The 20,525-nt window shown below is 46.5% G+C and overlaps 1 protein-coding gene across 1 annotated transcript; it reads right to left on the bottom strand.

Annotated features, from left to right (window-relative positions):
- Positions 1 to 1,348: 1,348 nt before the first annotated feature.
- Positions 1,349 to 18,218, bottom strand: UBAC1 (UBA domain containing 1). The gene is made up of 10 exons (XM_082776005.1): positions 17,984 to 18,218; positions 12,456 to 12,576; positions 10,480 to 10,553; positions 9,086 to 9,193; positions 8,440 to 8,542; positions 7,646 to 7,754; positions 6,003 to 6,234; positions 4,813 to 4,899; positions 3,781 to 3,919; positions 1,349 to 1,508 (listed from the first exon to the last, which is right to left on the bottom strand). The coding sequence occupies exons 1-10, from the start codon at positions 18,119 to 18,121 to the stop codon at positions 1,393 to 1,395; spliced, it is 1,227 nt and encodes a 408-aa protein (XP_082632131.1). The 5' UTR covers positions 18,122 to 18,218; the 3' UTR covers positions 1,349 to 1,392.
- Between the last annotated feature and the right edge of the window lie 2,307 nt (positions 18,219 to 20,525).

Genomic DNA, 20,525 nt, shown 5'->3' with positions numbered 1-20,525 from the left:
GGTGACTAGCAGAGTTCTTTAGGATCTCTCTATTTGACAGACACCTCTGTGCTATTTAAGGATAAGGTCTCCTTCTGATTAAACTGCACTTTGGAGAAGCAGGTCTCGCCTGTCCTGCCTTTCCAACACAAGACACAGCAGGGATTATGACAGACATCAACCAGGTTTCACTAACTTGAAAACATTTTTGTTCAGCCTGTATAAAAAAGTAACACCTGCATGGCCCAATCACAACAACTAGCTGTCAATTCACCGGTGAGTTCTTTCCTTAATAAGCCCACAACCACTGTCTGAAACCTTAAGTCCATCTTCTGACAAAACTAGGGAAGACACAGCCTGACTTTCTTGGTATTTCCAAGGTGAAAGGGTCAAGAAGAAACACTTCTATCTCAAAGTAGATAATTTAAAGCGTGCTTTTAAATACGGTAAACAAGATAAAAGCCTAAGTGTTTCTGCGTCTTTGCAGATTACCATTCACTGAAAACCCATGCAAATTAGTAGCTTTTTTTGCAAACCGTTTGAAACAAAGTCACAAGTCCCCCCTTCCAAAACCGTGCACACAGAAATGGAAAAAATTCAAGGTGAAGATATCCTCTTTGCACTACGATATGGCATAGTGTAAACTGATGAACTGCAGCCTACTTGAGAATCCAAGGGTCGGTGGAGTAAGTTCTGTTGCGAAAGAGATACTGCATCTTTAACGTAGCTGGCAGAGAACCTCCTGCAAGTGTAACTGCTGCGGGACTGGAACGACACTAACGCAGAAAATAAATAGGAAAAAGTAATGCTATTTATTAAAAGAATTCCATCTGTGAATTACTCTGTTTAAATTATAATGCAAGACAGACAAGTTTGGATAGAAATGTGCTTGCTCTCCCAATATTTGGACTTTTAAAAAACGTTTCCTAAGAATCAATTTTAAAAAGCATTTTATAATTTGATATAGCCATAAATTAATACTGCATGGAGATGATTAATATCCTATGCTAGTGGTCAGTGACCTTTTGTAAACATTAGCCAGACGCTAGTAAAACTGGCTAGAAAACTACTGTCACAGGCCTTTTTGACAAGCAATATCGTATTTCTTTCCAACAGATCCTTAATTGTTTTCACAAAACCTTTTCCTATTTTTGATATACTTTATTTTTAACCTAATACCTGAAAAACATAAACAAGTCTTCAAACCTCTTCCACTAACACTAAATCCACAAGGCAATTAACTGCAGTTGGCCGTTAACTACATACCCCGTGCGAGACACCCCCTCGGCCAGCATCTGCCCCCTCCTGCCCCTTCCACCCCCCACCCCTCCCAACAACCCATGCACCCCCCCCCGTGAGGAGAAGGTGACACGAGGGACAGTAGGAAGTGGCACAGTGGACTGGCATCCCCCTCTACGTGCGATTCAGTGTCTGGAAGATTCGGGAGATCTGTAGCATGACAGGCCCCGTTTCGGGATCATTCATCCACTGAGTGCTGTTCAGGGGGTTTTCAAGCATATCCTCGAAGGCTGCCAAGAGATGGAAAGCACAAGGCGTTTAGGCTTGTGGTCAGCAGATGCTTCCACGTTTGGGATGCTTCAATGATAGGAAAGTTAAAAATAGCTACAACTTACCTAACGCAGCAGGCAAGCATTCCCCCCACGGTGAGAACACATCACACACTTACCATTTGTACTCCCAAATCTCCACAGAGCAGGATGCTACAGGCTGTTACACTTCCCTCATTCCTCAGCATTCAATTCATTGTGGGCAGAGGCTGATTAAATACTCAGCCTGGATTATAAACCATTTTACAAAGCCTCAAGGACACGGGCTTGAAGAGCTAAACACTTCACAAACATTTACTTTGGTTACTCTTAGAACATCTCAGAAGGGGAAACTAAGCCAGCAAAATAAGAGGTAGGTAGGGAAAAGGCTAGCTAGGAATGAGCAGCAGAGCCATCCCCCAGATCTCAGGGCTCTGTCTTTTCACGGAGGCCCCTGGAGCCAGCAGGGAAACAGCATCTTCCCTCTGAACAGTGTGCGCTCTCCTTCCTGCCATCTGGAGAGCTGAGGACAACAGGGAGCATTTCAGGGGACAGGAGGGGCAGCCAGGTCTACCTGCCTAGATACAGTCAAGGGAAAAGGTGGTCTCTGCCTCTATTTTTGAACAGTGACGGAGATCCAAATTCTTAAGAGCGATTTTTATTCTTTCTATATGTAGCTGTCTTTACACTAAGGTGTTTTTTTTTTTTTGCATGCCAATTTTCACTCTTCTACTTATTTTGAAGGAACCAGGCATCTAATGCAAGAGCTAAGTCACAACTTTGGCAAGAGAATGATCCATGAAGTAATTTATAACCTTTATGACAGCCCCTGCACTGGACTACTGGACATTTGGAGCAGTGATTACGGAACAGGACTAAAAAAGCAGTTGCACATCTGATCTATTAAGGAGTCACCAAAAGGTCAGTGTTACAGGAGTCTGGCAGACCCGCACGAGGGGCAGCGTCTTCGCTTTCCCAGGAACATACAAAGTGTTAGTCTACAAAGCTCTAACGACATTAGTGCGAGCCATAAGCACCAAGCACCTCTGAAAGGCTCATCATTAATACCTCGCTCAAGGTCACGCACCGTGCCTACTGCAAAGCCCAGAATAACGTACAGATCTCACCTTTCACCGCTCCAACTGTATTCTTTTACACAGACTCAAGAGCTGAAACCTAAAGATTTATCTACATTCTTTAAATATCTAATTAAATGCAAACATTGTTAAAATCTGTGACATAAGCAATCTGCAGACGTATCCTTCTCTGATGTTCATCCAAGCCTTACAAGCACATATAATGGCATTTCGTTTTCTATTTATATTCTGAGCTGCAGTGTGGAACCCTCTTTGGAAATGAAGAGACCATTTGCTCAGAAATGAGGGTGGGAAGGTTCTGCTCTTGAATTATTTAAAGACTTGCAAACTCTCCTAATTACATCTAAAGAAGTATTTTTAAAAGCTCTCCTGAAAGAGCTGCGCACACATCCTTTATTTCAAGGCAAGTGTTCAAACAAATTTTGAAGCCAAACACTAAATGCAAAATTCCATGTACACAACAGAGAGCCAATGTCACTCTTCTGTACTCTTGTCCAGTGTCAGACACACCAGTCCATCAAAGACTTACTTTTCACCATCAGGTTCATGAGCCGAGTATTTGCTGTGCTCACAGCATTTTTGACCAAGAAAGCAGGCTTTACCCCAGATAGGGGAAAATGTATTTTCACAAATGCTATCTCAGTTTTGATAAGCAAGGCCTTAGCTTTGACTTCTTGTTTGGTTACACTTTCACAAGTTATCTTCCATTCCACCGATCAGGCCGCAGCTCACAGTAAGCTGTACAGCAGGAGACAGCCTTGTGTTTTTTTTTTTTTTTTTTTTTTTTTTTTCTAAGAACTCATCAGGGTTCTAAACAGACATTCCATTTTTTTCTCCCATAGCCAAAGGGAACACACAAAAGGTCTCCTAAATCCACAAAAGCATCGCAGCCAGCAGCTACTGAAGTTCTGAGTTCAGCAAGTGTAAACCAGCAGCCTAGGGAATTAGTGTCATTGCTGGGACAGCCCCAAGTTCTGTTGGTGGTGTAGCTGAGTTGCAAAACGAAGCAAGCAAACAATACAGCTGCTGAAAGCGAGGAAAAGGGTACGGAGCTGCACACATCCCCCAGTGTGCTGTCATCATCCTGTCTCTGTTCTTATTTGCTGAGAAATGCAGAGACTGTATATTTATCAGGAACCCAATTTATCAGGACTTACCTAGTAGAGTTTTTGGGTTGGTTAACCCTAACTGTACCACTGGATTTTCTAAGATGGCTTGGAAGAGAGGACTATTGGTGTCGATTCCCTTATCTAGGTCCTCTGGAGAAGGCTTTCTGTCTCCTAGCAGCCATTCACACTGAAAGAAATCACCAAACACAACATATTTCATGGTTGATTCCATTAAAATGAAAGTCTGCCAAAACATTCGGCAATGCAGCATGAGAAAATATTTTGCCTCTCACAGAAGCATTGATTTCTTTTCACTCTAGATCACTATTCATTTGTGTGTTGCTCTGACAGAAATCAGCCTTTTTTTCAAGAGGACAGTAGCAGTGCCTGGTATGGTAATAAAATTACCCCAGCTTTGTGTGTTTCAAAGCTCAGCAATACGCATGGTGTCACGCAGATGCACTGCCTCATAGAAACCCCACCAGCACGGTTGCATTAGGTCAGCTGGAAGAACCATCCAGCCCAACATCCCCTCTGATAGTAGCTAGCACTGGATGCTTGTGAAGATTCCTTGACTGCCAGCTGCACCCACACCTCTCTGCTTAATATACCCTCTAATCAATCTCCGAAAACCTTCTTATTTTTGGATTCCATCAATTCTGGAATGCATCGCTGCCAAACATTAGTTCATACACTGCGTGGCTTGAATCTCTTGCCTGATTAATTCCTGCCCTTTAGTCAGTTATTTATTGGGAATACTTTTTCCCTCCTCACAATAGTTCAATCTCTTTTGAAGCCTCAGGTGAAGGAGCTTCTCAAAAACTTTTTGAAAATCCGCATATGCAACACGAACCAGATCAGCCTCAAGCTCATGCATGCTGAGTTCCTCTAAAAAATCTAAAACCTTTGTATTCTCACCGTGTATCTAACTGAAAAAGGCTCAGAATAGAGTGTTCATTTCATCTCCAGTAGCAGCTGAGCTTTATGATAAACCAAAACATCAATCAATGAGGAAAAAAAAAAAAAATCAGTTGAACAGATGATTATGGCCATAAGGAACAGAAATGATGTTGTACTCACGGCTGCATTTTGCTGGTTGTTGTTTACTCTGAGTGCATCTACCACTTCTTTTTCATCAAATCCCATCTCCATCAGGGCAATGACAGCCTGTAAGATTTACACGGCTTCATAAATACATTTAAAACAAATGAAGAAATGCAATATTTAAAACAATCACATTCTCTACCTTCTGTCCACATTTTTTGGGGAGTAAAAAAACCATTGTTTCCATTTGCAGGCCACTAAGCAATCTTGGCTACAGAGTTTTCAAATACTGTCTATCCAAAGATTTATCCCTTTTCCATAATAAAGACACTAAAGAGTGAGACTGAAGGTAGTTCCTATTGTCATTACTGAAAGCTGAATGCAAGGCAAAGAGCGAGTAGCTGGTGTGGGAAGGAGAAGAACAGGATGGAAACACCCTATTTTAAAACTCCTTGTGTCACAATGATTTGGTTCATCTCTCACTGACAAATCAAGCTCCAAGATCTTGTGCATTTGTAGTTCTATTCACTGGATTTAAATTTTACTCCTGGGATTTACTAATACTGCTAGTGAGCATTGCGTATTTAGACAAACGTACCTACATATTGTTACAAGAACATTTAATCATTTAGAAATTGTACCCAGGTCATCAAATTCCACTTCTGCAGCTTGCAACTAAAATCACAAAAAACATTTACTGTAAAAGCTAAGTGATAGATTCTAAAGAGCACCTCCTGGTGATTTTACAGTGTGATAACAGCACGCATTTTCACTTCAGCTAATATTGTGCTCTGAAAAAAGGCTAACTTCTGCATTTGATGCAAGACTTAAAGACTTAACTGCTGATGATATTTTTCCTTATCCCCTAAATACAACAATGCTCTTCCGTCCTTTTCTACAGCAAAAAGGAAAATACTGTACTGCAACCCTTCCTTGATGCCAGACAGTGCTTTTTATGACTGTCACATCAGTAGTATCGATTAATTTTCAGGTGTAAAGTGTCAGTAATTTAGATGCTGTTAACCGAGACAGCAGCGGTAATATCCCTTTCAGCAACCCGAATTCTAACAGCCCCTGAAAATTTCCACTAAAATACTGTCACGCCAGCATAACATACACCTGCACTCTTGTCCCATTCCATTTATTAAATGAGCATTCATTTGGATTCTGTGATGCCCACCCAGTCCCTTTCAATCCTAACAAATAACAAGATAAACAGCACGTACTCGTGGGTCTGGACGAAACTCTCTTTTCCTCCGGATCTTCTTGAATATTTCTGTCAGCTCATCCTTGGCCTCTTCCCCAGCTGCTTCTGAACTAGGACCTGCAGTTGCTTCAGCAGAGGATGCACCAGCTTCGGCTGGGGCTTCGGATGGAGTCTGGCCTGGAAGCGGAGCATCTACTGCAGGGTCATCCGCATGTTCTATCAACCACTCCATGGCCTGCGTCACCGACATACTGGAAAGAAAATTAAGACAAAGGGATGAGGAACACTCCAGATGTATGTTACACATACATTTTCCTTTGCATTTATTCCTGTGGTATCTTGACTTGCTGATTAATTAGCATCTGAATTGTCATAAATACAGTTTCGGAGCAAATCTCAGAGCACCTTAATTCTACACGCACTCAGGGCCCCAGAGTCACCACTCCTCTGTCATCCTGGCTTCAGAGAAGTCCAGTGTGGGCAGCTGTATCCCGGATTTTAGAAGGCATTTCTAAGGTAGTCACCTCATTCTCCAAATCATCTGCTTTGGTTTACAGCAGACAAACACTGACTATTCGCAACTGCTGACAAAACTGCGAAGCGTGTTCCACATTTACATGAAACTACATCTCAGACAGAATCTGCTTTGTTGCTTCCTACAGAGATCTCAGACATCTAGAGATAAAGGAATGCCATTAACAACAGAAGAAAGCAGGACAACGTGCTCTCGTCCAAGTGCAATTGCCTGCATTGAATTTTGCACAATATACCTCCAACATGTACTACTCGTGTCTTCCTCTACTGACTCAAGAAGGAATCAGATCTCTCAAAGGAGAGGCCACGTCCAACAGAGCGCCACGATCATAACCCAGTCAACTGCTGGACTGCAAGCACCCAAGCTAAGGGATCTTGAGAGACCCAGCACATGCCTTCCCAATGAATACACAGGAAGCGAAGATAACGACAGCATACCTGAACGTGCAATTTCATTTGACTGCACGGTAATTACATGTTCTGAGAAAGGGAAGCCTGCTTGGCTTTTCACTTACAAGGTGAAAGACGGAGGACATCAGGGGGAAAGTCCTCCTAAGCCCAAAGGGAGAGAGACTGGAAAAGAATGACTGGAATATTTTGTTGATTCTCTATCATTAGAAATATTTACGAATGGCCTAAGAAACCCCCTCTCAGAAATGAGGCAGCACAGCTGTTTCATCTTAAGAGCATGAGAAGAACTGCATTACCTCCTCTTTTCCTACAGTTGCTATCTGGACTTTATAATATTCTTGGAATGTTTTTAAAAGATCAGCACAAAGTATTTTTGCTACAGCTGAAAGACCAATCTGGATGGGCTAGGCTTGCTTTTTTCCCCTCTAAAATTTTAAAGCAGAAAACGTGACTTTAATACTCAGAAACAGAGCCAGCCTGACAGCCTTGTGAACTGCAGACAAGCTCTTCTTTCTAGAACAAGCACAACACTGTTTCCCCTTTCCTGGGCCATCTGCACCTGCATGTTGCCTGAGACAGAAGTGTTCTTTAAACTAATGCTTTGTTCAAACCTAGTTTTAGGTGACCCACTTAAAGAGGCTTCTGAAAAAAATGCTTTTTTTTTTTTTTTTTAAACCGTATTAAGTAATTTGCAGGCAGTGTGCTCAGTACACTTACTGATTTAATCGAAGGGCTTTGACAGCTCTGCTCTCTGGAAACCCCATTTCTGTAAGCTGCCGCAGAGCTATCTCATCCACTCTGTCTTCCTCATCCTCATCCAGCATGGCTAGATATACACAAACAAAACAACGTTCAGACTGACTTTGAGCTAAAATACAACCCTTTCGCAGTGGAGTGGCATGTGTTAAGTTCAAATCCCATTCTTCTCTTCCATCCCTGCTTTTGTTTCTGCCCCAAATTTGCTATCTCACCATTTAGTCTGCTGCACTCAGCTCGATCAGGCTCAGATAGATTCTTCCAGGACAAAGACTTTGTCCAGATTTGTTCACGATCTCTAGTAACAGGCAAAGTTTTTCTTGACTATAAGCCCACATAATTAAATATATGGGAGACCCACTGAAGATTTGCTTATCAATCATCGAGGAAGTTGGATCCAGCCCTAGCAAATCTCAAGGGCATTTCCCATGCTGAACCTACAGCTAGAATTTCTCCCCATTTTCCTATCTCCGTGTGCATTTTCAACTATTCTTTACCAAGTCTCGTGACGTTTTCCAAATGTTTCATTGCTACTGATTTTAGTTTTAAATGGAACTTCTCATCTATCCCAAAGGGACCTTATAAATTCCTTTGTTTTTTTAAAAACTCGTACCACAAGTTGAGATCTTTGCCACAAAGTTATTATTAGCTCTATTACATTAATGTCTGGAATTAACTCTGCTAGGCTGCTCTTTTGCTACATAAGAAAACAAGTTCCTAGGATTGAACTAATAACTATAAAGATATGTTCATACCATTTGCCTTCTTAAATAGTTCAACCGCATCAGGATTCAGTGCTAGCAATTTCTGTGCAACTTCAATGAGAGAAACTAAGATCTTCCGGAGCTCTGTCTGGAACTGCAAGAAAAGAAGCTGTGAAAACACTTGGACAGGAAAAAAACAGGCATCGTTAAGTGTTAATATGGCTGTTGTTAGTATCTCTGCTACAGTCTGACCCCTTGTACAGGTGCTGTTCACTACGTCATGCACCTACTAGTACAGAAAGACACAGCTAGAAGTACTACAGACAGCACTCAACTACTGAAGTCAACATTTATGAATCTTTTCAAAACCATGGAAGAGGAAAGACATTGCAAACACCCCAACTATGTAAGACTGAAACCTAACTGCACATCTGCCAGATCTCAAAAAGTATTTACTGAGGCTTTCCCATGGACAAATAAAACATTTAAAACTGTAACTCAGAACAGAGTGGCTTTTAATCACTAAATGACTTAAGATTTACACACCGGTTGTACTATCTACTTTAATATACATTTATACACACCTGAATTTCTCTTACAGAGAAAGGCTAATCACAGTCGTATGGAACAGAAGAAGTTACACGAGATAAAAGCCTACTTGGATATTAGTGTAGGAGTTAAAAGGTCTGATACTTACATCCCTCATGTTGTGATGGGCCACAGTGCGATCTACATTGCGAGAGGGCAGATTTGCAGTTGCTTTGAGAATAGCATCCTTATCAGGAGCTTTCTGCTCTTGTTTCCTCTGAAGGATGGGAAACAGGATCAGGTTTCATAACCCATTATCCACAGAACAAAGAACATAGCATAGCTGAGAGCAGTTTCGTATTCTTCACCAAGGCATCAAGCAGTGCTCTGTAACTTGCAACTAAGAGAAACAGCAGCCTAGCAATACAACGGATTCATAGCACTCACATTTTGCGATTATAGAGCAGAACCGGACCTGTTGGGTTGCCCCACTTTCAGTCCTTTCTTTAAATCTATTTCTGCTATCTAAACAAGTGGGGAAATTCCAGCACAAAGAGGGAAAGTGATGCACCAAACATGGAGAGAACTTGGAAGCCTCAGTTCCCAGGACCACACTCTGCTCCGCATGGCCTGCTCAGAGCACATTCTCTCCAAACCCATGTTTTTTTGGGAGATGTACCAACACTGTGCACAGACTAACACTTAACTGCCTCACAGGGGAAGTGCTTTACTGCTTGCAAGTATCATGCAGAGATATGTGGTGCCTTGGATTTTCAGTACATGCTTATAGACCAGGAGAAAACGTAGCAGGGTACAAACTATAAATATTTCCCAGTCTTGTATCTTAGGTTCTTACGGTGACGTTCTGCACAGCAAGACCGTAATGGAGACAGAGACATACACCAATACCTACAGGAAGGGATACAGAGACAAACACCAATACCTACAGAAAGCAAGAAAAAACAAAGCTTTGCAAGGAGGGGGTGGAGAGACCTGGGTATTCACAGTGTCAAGCACAAGCATTGCTCGAGTGTTTATGCACTAATGTCAACTGCAGTGCCACTCGTGGCTAAGTGTCACCCTGGATATCACTGACCCTCAGTAACAATTACGTTGGGGGAAGAAAACAGAACAAGAGTAGCAGGGGGGCAACACTTCAGCTCTAGAGACCTGGTTAGAGGGCGACAAGCCACTCATTGCTAAAGACATATGACAGCCTGAAAGCCAATCAATAGATTTCTGCGGAGTTCTCAAAAGAGAAAAGGCAGTTGCTGAAGTATGCTTACACAGTTACCAGGCATTTTTTTCCAAAGATAAGTCTATCCCACTTCCACAGAATGCATCTGCACGTCTTATTCTAAGGCAAATGTTCTCATAATCCAAGTTAAAAATGTAAAGTCAGTTTCCCCAAGGTTTGGGAGAAAGACGAAATAATTTCCCTAGAGTTTAACTGGCTGTAGTTGCCTCTACAAACAAAAAAAATAGACCACAGCAATCTTTCTGCAGCTCGTTAATAAATTAGCTAATGAAAATGGCCAAATCAAGAAATCATTTCAAACTCACTTTCTCCTCTGCTGACACATCTGCCATTTTGGGGAGCGGAGGTGGTGCACGCTTCTTGATTAAGAGCAAGACATCTAGAAAGAGAACGATACCGAAATAAATTAGAAAGTAATGTGAAAACAGTTCTTGTACAATACCTCACAAATTCAAGTTTTCCTAGAGATTAATTCTGCATTAATTCCACTGTAGCATCACAACTTTTTCTAACTTAAGAACTGTAGGGATTTACACATTCCCCTTAGGTGTTTGCTATTCCATAGCGTGTGCTGAATTCAAAACATGCTCCATCATTAGTTACACTTTGTTACTTGCTTCTCCTCCTCACACAATCCCCTTAAAGAAAGGGTATGAAAAGCTCCGGGTGCTTTGTATGATTACGTTAATAGCACAGTAATTAGCCCATCATAATAACAGCGCATCAGCACTCCACTGAGGAGGAAACAGTAGAGATGTGCCATGTTATGGTTTTTGATCCAACCTAGGGCCTTCCTTCAACTGGAGAGAGTCAAGTGCCAAGCCTGGAAGACAATTTCAGTATCAGGCTGAAGCTCACCTCTGTTTGTGAACTGCAGCAGAGCGATTTGTTGCCTACCACGGGGCTGTATCACTGAGCCAACTGGGGCAAGCCTCAAGGGCAAACAAGTCTTCAGTCTCAGCTAACTCACAGCACGCAGCATGAGCTTGCTTAAGGCTTTTGGACTAATACTTTCTCTTTTCAAGGCACCATTTTTCTAGAAAGCACATGATGGTTTAGAAGTTTCCAGCACCCGAGTTATTACCCCATACATAAAGACACAGACACCGCTCAGAGCAGGCCTGCACGGCATCTGCAGTCCTTCAACCAGACAGGGCTGTTTTCCGTCCATCACATTAAGCAGGTAAAAAGCCAACAAATCATGCTTTGTGCACCCGGTTTCCTAGGTCTGGCTCAGCACAGAACAGCCAGGAGCAACAGCTGGTGAGGGCTGTTAACCCTCACTCACCCAGCTGACAAGAACACGAAAGGATCCACGTGCTGCCTTCTGGCTGCCCTGTGCAGCAGCACGCGGAGCCAGCAGCAGTCAGCTGTCGGCTGCGATCTCGCCTCCCTGACAGCAGAGCAGGGCACTTAAAAGGCAGAGCACACTGCAGGGGAAGCAGGAACAGAGAGGCATTGGCATGACAGCTCAGTGCTGCTTAGCTGCCGTACGCTGCAATTCAAGACTCTGGAGGAGCCTAGAAATAACCCCCCGCCGACCAGCAGCAAAGCTGCCCCTCGCCTCTGCCGAGGATGGCAGCTCCCAGCTCCTGTTCAGCTCTGGAGGTGATCGGCGAGGCTGCCTCGGAAGAGAAAAAGACCAAATTGCTGCTTGTGATCATGGGAACAACTCTCCAGCCTGCATGAACTCTGACAAAATCAAAACACTACTGCTGTTAGCTCCTGGCTCAGACAACGTGCCATTCTACAGTAGTCCTGCTTCTCACACCTCCTGGACCACGGCCTTTCGTCTCCAGAAGGGACCAGGAGCTTAAGCTGCCCTGTAAACACTGACACCAGCAATCCCAACAGCTCTTACCTTTAGATCTTTTGTCTCACATTAATCCTCTACCCCTTTAAAGTTCAGGAGCAAATACACACCTCACGTATGCTGCTGTGGTCAGTGACACTGCAGCGTGAGGAATTCTGACCCACACATGCAGAGGATTGAAGAAGATATAAAATGTGGATGCTCAGATATGTTTCAGCAAACATCCTTCTGCTTGACCTGGAGACCTCAAGAAAATCCCCAAGAAGTTTTGCGTTGTTTTGTAACTCTAAAGGAACAGTTAAGGAAAGCAAACTGCTTATTGTATATTATCAGGGGAAGGTATTTTTTCCCCTCTTCTTTTTCTGCCATCCAATTAGCTTCCTATGCTGAAGCAGAGCATAGATATTAAAAAGAAAATTGGAACTCAAAAAGTTAAACAGTTTTCCATGTCAAAAAAGACAATCTTACCTCTATCTTGAATGTTTTCCTCCAACACTGTTTTTGTGTCTGTCAGCACCTTCTCAGAAGTCGCGTGTATCAACTTGTGATGTGTCACAGTTTTGGGATCCTCCAAGCTCCCAGGTACACACTGCAGAAGATAAATACTGAAGATCAGAGACAGAAATGAGCCTACTACATGAATCACGGCGCTTTGCACTTAGGATTCTGTGCATACAAACGGTGCCATCACTTACAAGCTTCTTAATGGCTTAAGAAATGGCACGCTATGCCAGAGGCCAGCATGCAGGACGCGTGTTATTAGAGAAACCGAGGCTGGAATCGTGCTGTAACGATGCTCTGTGGTCGGTTCCTGCCTGCATATCCAAGCTGCTGGCTGGGATGAATAATCAGCAAAAGGAAGGATTCCAGCCTGCCTTCCTCCACGCTGTTAATAGCTGCCGTTAAGTTCAACAGATGGTGATACTCTAGAAAACTTCCTTACAACAGTCAAAGACTCAATGTTACACCCACGTCATCCCAAACAAACCCTTCAGGGGCACCGAGCCCATCTATGCAGGTGGATTTATACTTCTGCAGCACGGTAATCTGCACCACGCTTAATTTTGAGTGCCTGGTCCTATCCTCAGGCCCATGCAGACTCAGAACATGGATACCCCAGGACCCACAGCCCCATCAGCTCTTCACCAGATCGCCAGGGTCGCGCCAAGTCTGGGGGTAGCAGCGAGCACGACACCAGAGTGGAAACCTCCTGTGAGCATCCTGTGCTTCACAGAAGGGGAAGCTGTAATAACGCAGCAGGTTTCTCATTTGTAACTGGTGTTGAAAGAGAAGCGAGCCCCTGCTTCATCTTCTAATTACTATTTACAGGCACTGTCGGAGCACACAAGCCACTGCCAGCAGTGAATTTGGTACACTTGACCTTAAGCTGGGAAGGAGGCAGCGGCTGTGCCCTGTTTCAGGGCGCAGAACAAAATCCACAAACTGGGCTGCTGGAGCCCTAACCCGGCTTCTTGCTGGAAGTGCTGAACCAAAGTTACATTCACAACTTCTCTCCCAACCACAAATTATCAACATATGCTATTTTTTTCCATATATGAACATTGTGCTCAATACTTTGTTACAATTCTAAATCGTATGTCAATTAATTCACTACAAAAATCAAGCTCAAACCCCAAAAGCTTACAACATCAGCATTGCCAGAGGTTTGTTCTGTGACTGCACCAGGTATATCCACACACACAGGCACAAACAACGCCCTGCTTCTTCCTTGGCACAAAGATTCAAGTACACAGAACTGCTCCTCGGTACCAAATACACCTTCTGTCCACAGCTCCGAAGTTCTGCTGGCACTGATGGACCTACAACCCATCCCTGCAGCAAGGCAAAGGACCACCCTTTTCACCTGGGCTTCTGAGACAGCTCCAAGCTGAAATGCCACGCTCCTGACCTAATTAAGCATCAGCCTCCCAGCGCCCGTGCCCCCGCAGAGCCTTGCAAAGTTTGGGTTCGCGTTTAAACTCCCTGGCATTTTGGTGCTGCAGCAGGAAACGAAGCAGGGAGCGCGCACAGACCTCGAACTGACTCATCTTCACACACAAGTGGCTCACGGATCCGCAGCGAGAGCCTTCAAGAACGTGACGTCAGCGCATCGAGAGACTTCCAATTTGTTCGAGGGGAAAAAGCGAGCGTAAGGACTGCGACTCCAGAAAGGCAGAATTAGAAATACCCGCCTCGCAGCCCATGAAACTGAGGCTGTTTTTCTCACCACAGAACAGGCTGCTTAATGCTGACCTTCACCTCTTCTTTCTCATGGGAAACGGCTCTCGGTGACTCTTCTTTCCAAGCCCATTGCTACGGAGCCACTTCTGCCCTGCGTGCGCCCCTCAGGTGACAGAGCCGTTCCAGAAACCCCGCTGAGATCAGCGCTTCGCTTCAAACGTGGCACTGAGTCCTGGTAACCACACCGCGTGCTGCCAGCCTCCTTTCAAAGGAAGCTTTAGAGGCCATCGTCGCTTTTTCTGGTGTGCCTGCAGCTGCTGGAGAACTCAGGTTCTTGTTCTTTTTCCAAAGATAACACACTTGTTTTCAGCGTGGCTCTTCAGTTCCTCGTCTGAACTTTGGTACAGTTCTGATGCCTCAGCAGGATGGAGGTGAGGGCGTTCGAGCCCTGCTTTGTCTAACAGGAGCTTCTTACTAATCCCTTAGCATATTAACTGCTGAACGCACGCCAGAGAATGCATTAAGGCTTAGAAGGGACTAGGAGCAGCTCCCGAGATTGATCTGAGAAGTTACCCAAAAGGCATAAAAGCACGCTAGCGGAGCATCTCTCCGAACAAACTCAAAAAGAGCATTTTTACACATTCTTAGGGTCGGACACCAAAAGGAAGAGCTTGAAAAGGGGAGCTGGGAGGCACCCTGATGGGGGCAGGAGGACACGACACGTACCTGCTCTTTATTTTCTCCCTGGCACACAAAGCTGTGCACGCAATCACGGTATTTACTAGCAACATTAAAGCACACATGAAAAACCAGAGGTTGCAGGTAATCGCTCAGTCACCTAACACCCCAGGAGTTCGTAAGGAATCCCCCAGGGCTCACCCCGCGGGCGCTGCTCCACCAGCAGAGGTGAGCGTGCTCTGGAAGATGAGCTCTCCGTCTCCTTTTTGTACAAAAGGAGTTTTAAGGAGGGGATCTGCTGCTTCATGGTTTTGCTTCCAGCAGAAATATTTGCATTTCCTTTTAGCACTGGAATTTACAGCAGGCTGCTGTGCCAGGCAGGTGAGAAACCTTTGGTTGCAGATGCCTGAGCAACGGCTGAGCTTGCACGCCCTGGTGCTGCAAAGTGCTGTCTGCAGAGCTTGGAATCCTGCTAAGCCACAAGGCTTTCTCTTTGCTTATTTTTATTAGTTTTTTTTTTGCTTTTATTAGTAGAAATGTTCAAAAATAGTACTGCCCCTCCCTACTACTAAGCTTGGGTGGCTTAAACCATCCGCATCCCTCAAAACACACAGAGGAGGCCCCGAGGAAACAAAACCCATGGTGTCTTTGCGCTCTGAGCATTCGCACCTCGCACCTCAGCGCCTCAGTTCCACGGAGACCCCTCAGCACACCCCGAAAGCCAGGCGAGCAGCGCTGAGGCAGCTTCAGAAGGGGAGCAGAAGCACAGGAGCACTGGAAGCTCGCCCCACGATGCCACAAGAATTACAGGTGGAGCTCATGCATGCAGACAGCTCATGTCCGTGTGCCCAGGTGCACTCTAGAAGGAAGCTGCAGAGCGTAGGGCCTGATCCTGCCTGCTGCACCGCACACAGAGCTCGCGCTGAGAAACGTCACTGCTCCAAGAAACGAGTCCAAAAAATAGCTAGGAAGGGAAGCAATGAGCTGTCAGGTGTTTATTTATTCACAGACTAGGCAGTAGCACTGAAGGCAGCAGTTTAATGGCACGGAATTGCCATCACATTGTTACAGGTCAACAGATAGAGCAAGAACCCTCCCCCTGCCTTTTTATCTGTAGCAAAAATACCCCTCAAATTCAGCAAAATATACATCAAAAGTGACACTTCAGAGCTGGGTAAGCATTCCAACGTTGGCGGGATGGAGCGTCCACCTCCCTAATTGAGAAGTGGGCACCTTGATGGATATTACCTTCCGCTGCCTCCTGCAGGGAGGCTTTCAAGGACTTTGGAGAATATATTAATCAGCATCTTGTGAGAGATGGCTGCATAAATTATCTCAAAGGTGCTATCAAGATTCACTGCAACACGCCCGTGATCAGGAGACATGATTCTTCCATCTCTATTTTTCCCCTCCATAAAACTCCGTATTACCCATAATGGTTATGCAAATCCATACCATTAGCACGGAGCAGCTGAGAAAACGAAATCAAACATCTTGCCAAGTTATCAATTGTCTTCTGCCCTGACTTGCACTGCAGTGCAAGCATCTATTCAGTTATGTTTCCTGATAATTAAAGGCCTTTCAGCTCTGCACACATGCACGTAATCATTACCCCACCCTATTTTGGCAGCCTTTGTTTAATCCCTCAGCTGCACCGAAGGGGGGGACAAGACAGGAGCAGGAGACTTCTTCCAGGAAGGTAACAGCGGGGGGAGCCCCGCGCTCAGCTCAGTTCTTTTCAGCAGGGTGCCCTCATTTTGCCTCGAGGAGGATCCCACCTACCTCAACCCAAGCAAATCCATTTGCAGCTGCTCTCCTCTCCAAATCAAAAAGCACTTAAAAAGGCTCAGGTTCCAGCAAAACAAAACCTACCGTGATCCCGGGGTGGTAGCTGAAAGCAAACAGCCAGAGGGCACGACACAGAGGGCACCTGGGCTGCTGGCCACCTGCACTTCCCAGCACGCTCCTTCCAAAAATAAAGCCTGCCAGCCTCCAAACAGCTAAGTCACTACACATTACAGGCACGTCCTCGTATCGTAGCGTTGTTTTACTACAAAGAACATTTCTCATAGTCTTTGTAACGGTTTGAAGACAAAAATCACTGCTGAGTGCAACTGATAAAACCCCACTCCCAGGGCCTGCCTGGATCTGCTTTTAGAAACGAGAAGCCAAGGGGCTTGGAAAGGAGTCCTGAGGTCAGGCCCGGTCACGGGTCCAGCTTCATGTGCTTATTTTTGCTTTAAACTCCAAGTCACGGCAGGTCTTTGAAATCCAGCCTAGCAGTCCTGCAACCTCTGACTTTAACATTTAGCGCCCACGAGCAGGAGCGGGAGTTGAGCAAGGGAGCACAAAGAGCCTGTGTCTTCCAGCTCAACTTTCACAGCCCATATCCGTGTGTTTTGATGCATTTTCTTCTCCAGCCAGCGACTGGTAATTCACCCTTTGGACACGTCCATTAAGCCTTGCTGCTTAGAGCACAGGGAGAGCATTAGAGGAGCCCGTTACCTCCCTGCAGAGAGCCCCAGCAGCTACTGTGCCAACCCAGGGGCAGGCTGAGCTAAGTGTCTTGTCAGAAAAGGGAAGTTGCCACCGCCGTTATTATTTTCACTGCTTGTTAAATACAAAGAAGGAACAAAGAAGAGGGCTCGGAGGGGAAGCCCTCGGAAGCCAGACACACCAGTGCCTTACAGCGTGCGCTCAGCACACGGAGAGGAGCTGCAGGTTGGAAACTGCAGGTTGGGAAGGGCTCCCCCACACCAAGCCATCCCCTGGCACTGCACAGAGCCCTCAGATCGGCGATTTATCTCTGCAGGGACCTTCCTCACAACTCAGGGCGTGGGGGCTGAGATGGTGAAAGGAATAGACCCCCCCCCAACCCAAGCTGCCCTCTGTCATCGCACAGAGCTCTCAGAATGGGTTATTTCTTTTTTTAAGGCCATTTATCACAATTCAGGAGGTGAGAAAGCTGCCAGAGACGGCCCCAAAGGACACCGTGCAGGCAAAACCCCCGGCCTAGCCCAGCTCTGCGTCCCTTTAAAGCCCCTCAGAGGGCACCAGAGGAACCCATCCCCTCTCCCAACCCCTCCAACCCCCCCCCCCCAAATCCCCTCCTCACCCCCCTCGGGCCGGCTCCTTACGTGCTTGAGGCAGCGCTCCTTCAGCTTCTCCACCGTGGTGTCCTCGGGGACCTCCTCCAGCCACTCGGCGCCCTCCATGGTGCAGACGCGGAGCCTCAGCACCTTGCCGGCGAAGATCTTCTCCTCCTGCACGAACATGGCGCCGGGCGGCCCATGCAGGGCCCGGGGACGGCTCCGAGGCCCCGCTCGGCCCGGCCCGGCCCGGCCCTGAGGGGAGAGAGCGGGGACGGGGGGGGGGGGGGGAACGGGGACGGCGGGGCCGCGACTGAGGCGGCGGGAGGAGGAAGCGGAAGGAGAAAGAGGGGGGAGGCGGCGCGGGGCGTGCTGGGAGTTGTAGTTTTTTTGGTTTTTATTTTATTTTTTTATTTATTTTTTCCTGATGAACTGGGAGCCGCCAGGGGGTGTCCCTGCCGTTTCGCTGCGGTTTTTAAAAATGAGAATAACGCCGTCTCGGCTTCCCAGGGGGAAGCGCGGAGCCTCCTCTCCGCCTCCCCCCCCCCCCCCACACCACGAAGCGCTCTGGGAAGTGTAGTCCTCCCCTCCCGCCGCGGTGCACGCTGGGAGTTGTAGTCCGGCCGCTGTGGCGCCCCCCCGCGGCCCACAACCGGGGCTGGGTGCCCAGCTCCTGCCTGCACCCCCCCGCAGGCTGATTTTTTTTTTTAATTATTATTATTTTTATTCCTTTTAAACACTCTGCTAAAAGGAGCTGGGAGCGGACACGGCTCCCCGGCTACGGCTGTGGTTTATTTGTGTGTCACACAATCATTAACGTTAAAAAAACCCCTGCAGGGTCCGCTGCCCCCGCCGTCCCCCTCACCAGTGCCACCCCTGACCCTGTCCCCAAGCACCGCGTCCAACCTCTCCCCAAACACCCCAGGGATGGTGACACCACCCTGTGAATGTACACACTGAGCTGGATGGGGCTGTGTCGGTGGCACGCTGCTCGGGCTGGAGCCAGCTGAGGGGCAGCGAGAGCCCAGTGGGGGAAATAAACCCAGGCACAAAGTGAATCGGGGCAATAAAGGGGGTATGGGAGAGGATCAGGGGCAATAACGGGGCTAAGGGAAAGGATAAGGGGCAATAATGGGGCTAGGGGAGAGGACCAGGGGCAATAATGGGGCTAGGTGAGAGGATCAAGGGTAATAAAGGGGCTAGGTGAGAGAATCAGGGGCAATAATGGGGCTAGGGGAGAGGATCAGGAGCAATAACAGGGCTAGGAGAGAGGATCGGGGCAATAACGGGGCCAGGGGAGAGGATCAGGGGCAATAATGGGGTTAGGGGAGAGGATTGGGGCAATAACGGGGCTAGGCGAAAGCCACAGTTAAGCACTGTGTGGTACCACCAACAGGGAGGGCTCCCGGCCACTCGGAGATGATTTCTGTGATTCTGTGATTCTGAGATGGGCTCCGAGAGACCACGACAGGGAGAAAAATCCCTGAAAGGCTCCACTTGTGGTGAACGGTGTCATTTGTTCGCTGGAACTTGCACTGCTTCACTGGCAGAGCTGGGAGTCTGGGTGCCGATTTGGGAAGGTGACACGGTGACACCCCCACGGCTGCCCCTGTGGCTCGCCAGTCGCCCCGCGGTTCGGTCAGGAGGTGCTTCGAAACGGCAAAGAAGCAGCCGGTGAGTTCCAGGCAGGGCAAATTCAGCTGTGAGCTCGTCGTGCAGGGAGGAGGCATGGATGTTACACGGCCATCAGGGGGGCTCTTAGCCCTCCTTACTGCAAGTCGAAGCAATATTCGGAGATGAAACTGGAGCTGCAGCAGAAAAAAAAAAAAAAAAAAAAAAGAAAAAGATTTCTGCTGGCCAGCCATATCTTGCATCAAAACAGTACTTGCCTAACACAAGTGGAATACTTTATATTCTTGCTTTGAATGCAGCTCCTGTGTGCTTGATAAAATGTAGCCATAAAATTGCAAATACAAAGCAATTTGACTACTGATGGCTAATGCATCATAATGGCTGAGGAAATGCGAGCATTTAAAAATATCCCATTTAAACGTGGGGCAATACCTCCTTTACTTGCACCGTAGCAGAATAAATAAACAATATATGTTTATTATGTTAATATTGTCCGGAGCCAAAAGAATGAGTGCACAATGTGTTGCTTGCCTCCTGTGACTGATACATTATGCCCAGAGACGAGCGCGTGAATGCGAAAAGGTGGAAATCAACATCTCTTTTCCTTTGAGAAATGGCTTCTTTTGTTTTATGTCTCTGGATGAATTATTTTATGTGATTGCAGCTAGCAGCAGGAATCTCCTGCAGTACCGAGGGCAATACCAGCTCCACAAAGACAGCGGCAAAACTCCCACGGATTCGGTGATTGCAGGTGTTTGCCTGTGGGTTCCTGCATTACCACGGGGAAAGTGACCCAGGCTAGGAGGGGACAGAGCCCACCACAGCCAAAAAAAGCCCCACAGAGCCCAGGTCTGGCTGGGCTGCAGCTGGGGAGCAGCCTAATGCCAGTGCCAGCTCCTGCAGGAACCAAAGGGGAGGGTGGCGGAGCTGGCGACACTGCTAAAGGTTCTCCTTTGGT

This window comes from Aythya marila, assembly GCF_965140915.1.
Source record: "Aythya marila genome assembly, chromosome: 19".
Taxonomy (NCBI): Eukaryota; Metazoa; Chordata; class Aves; order Anseriformes; family Anatidae; genus Aythya; species Aythya marila.
The sequence above is the reverse complement of the archived record's forward strand: the minus strand, read 5'-3'. Positions and strand labels throughout refer to the sequence as shown.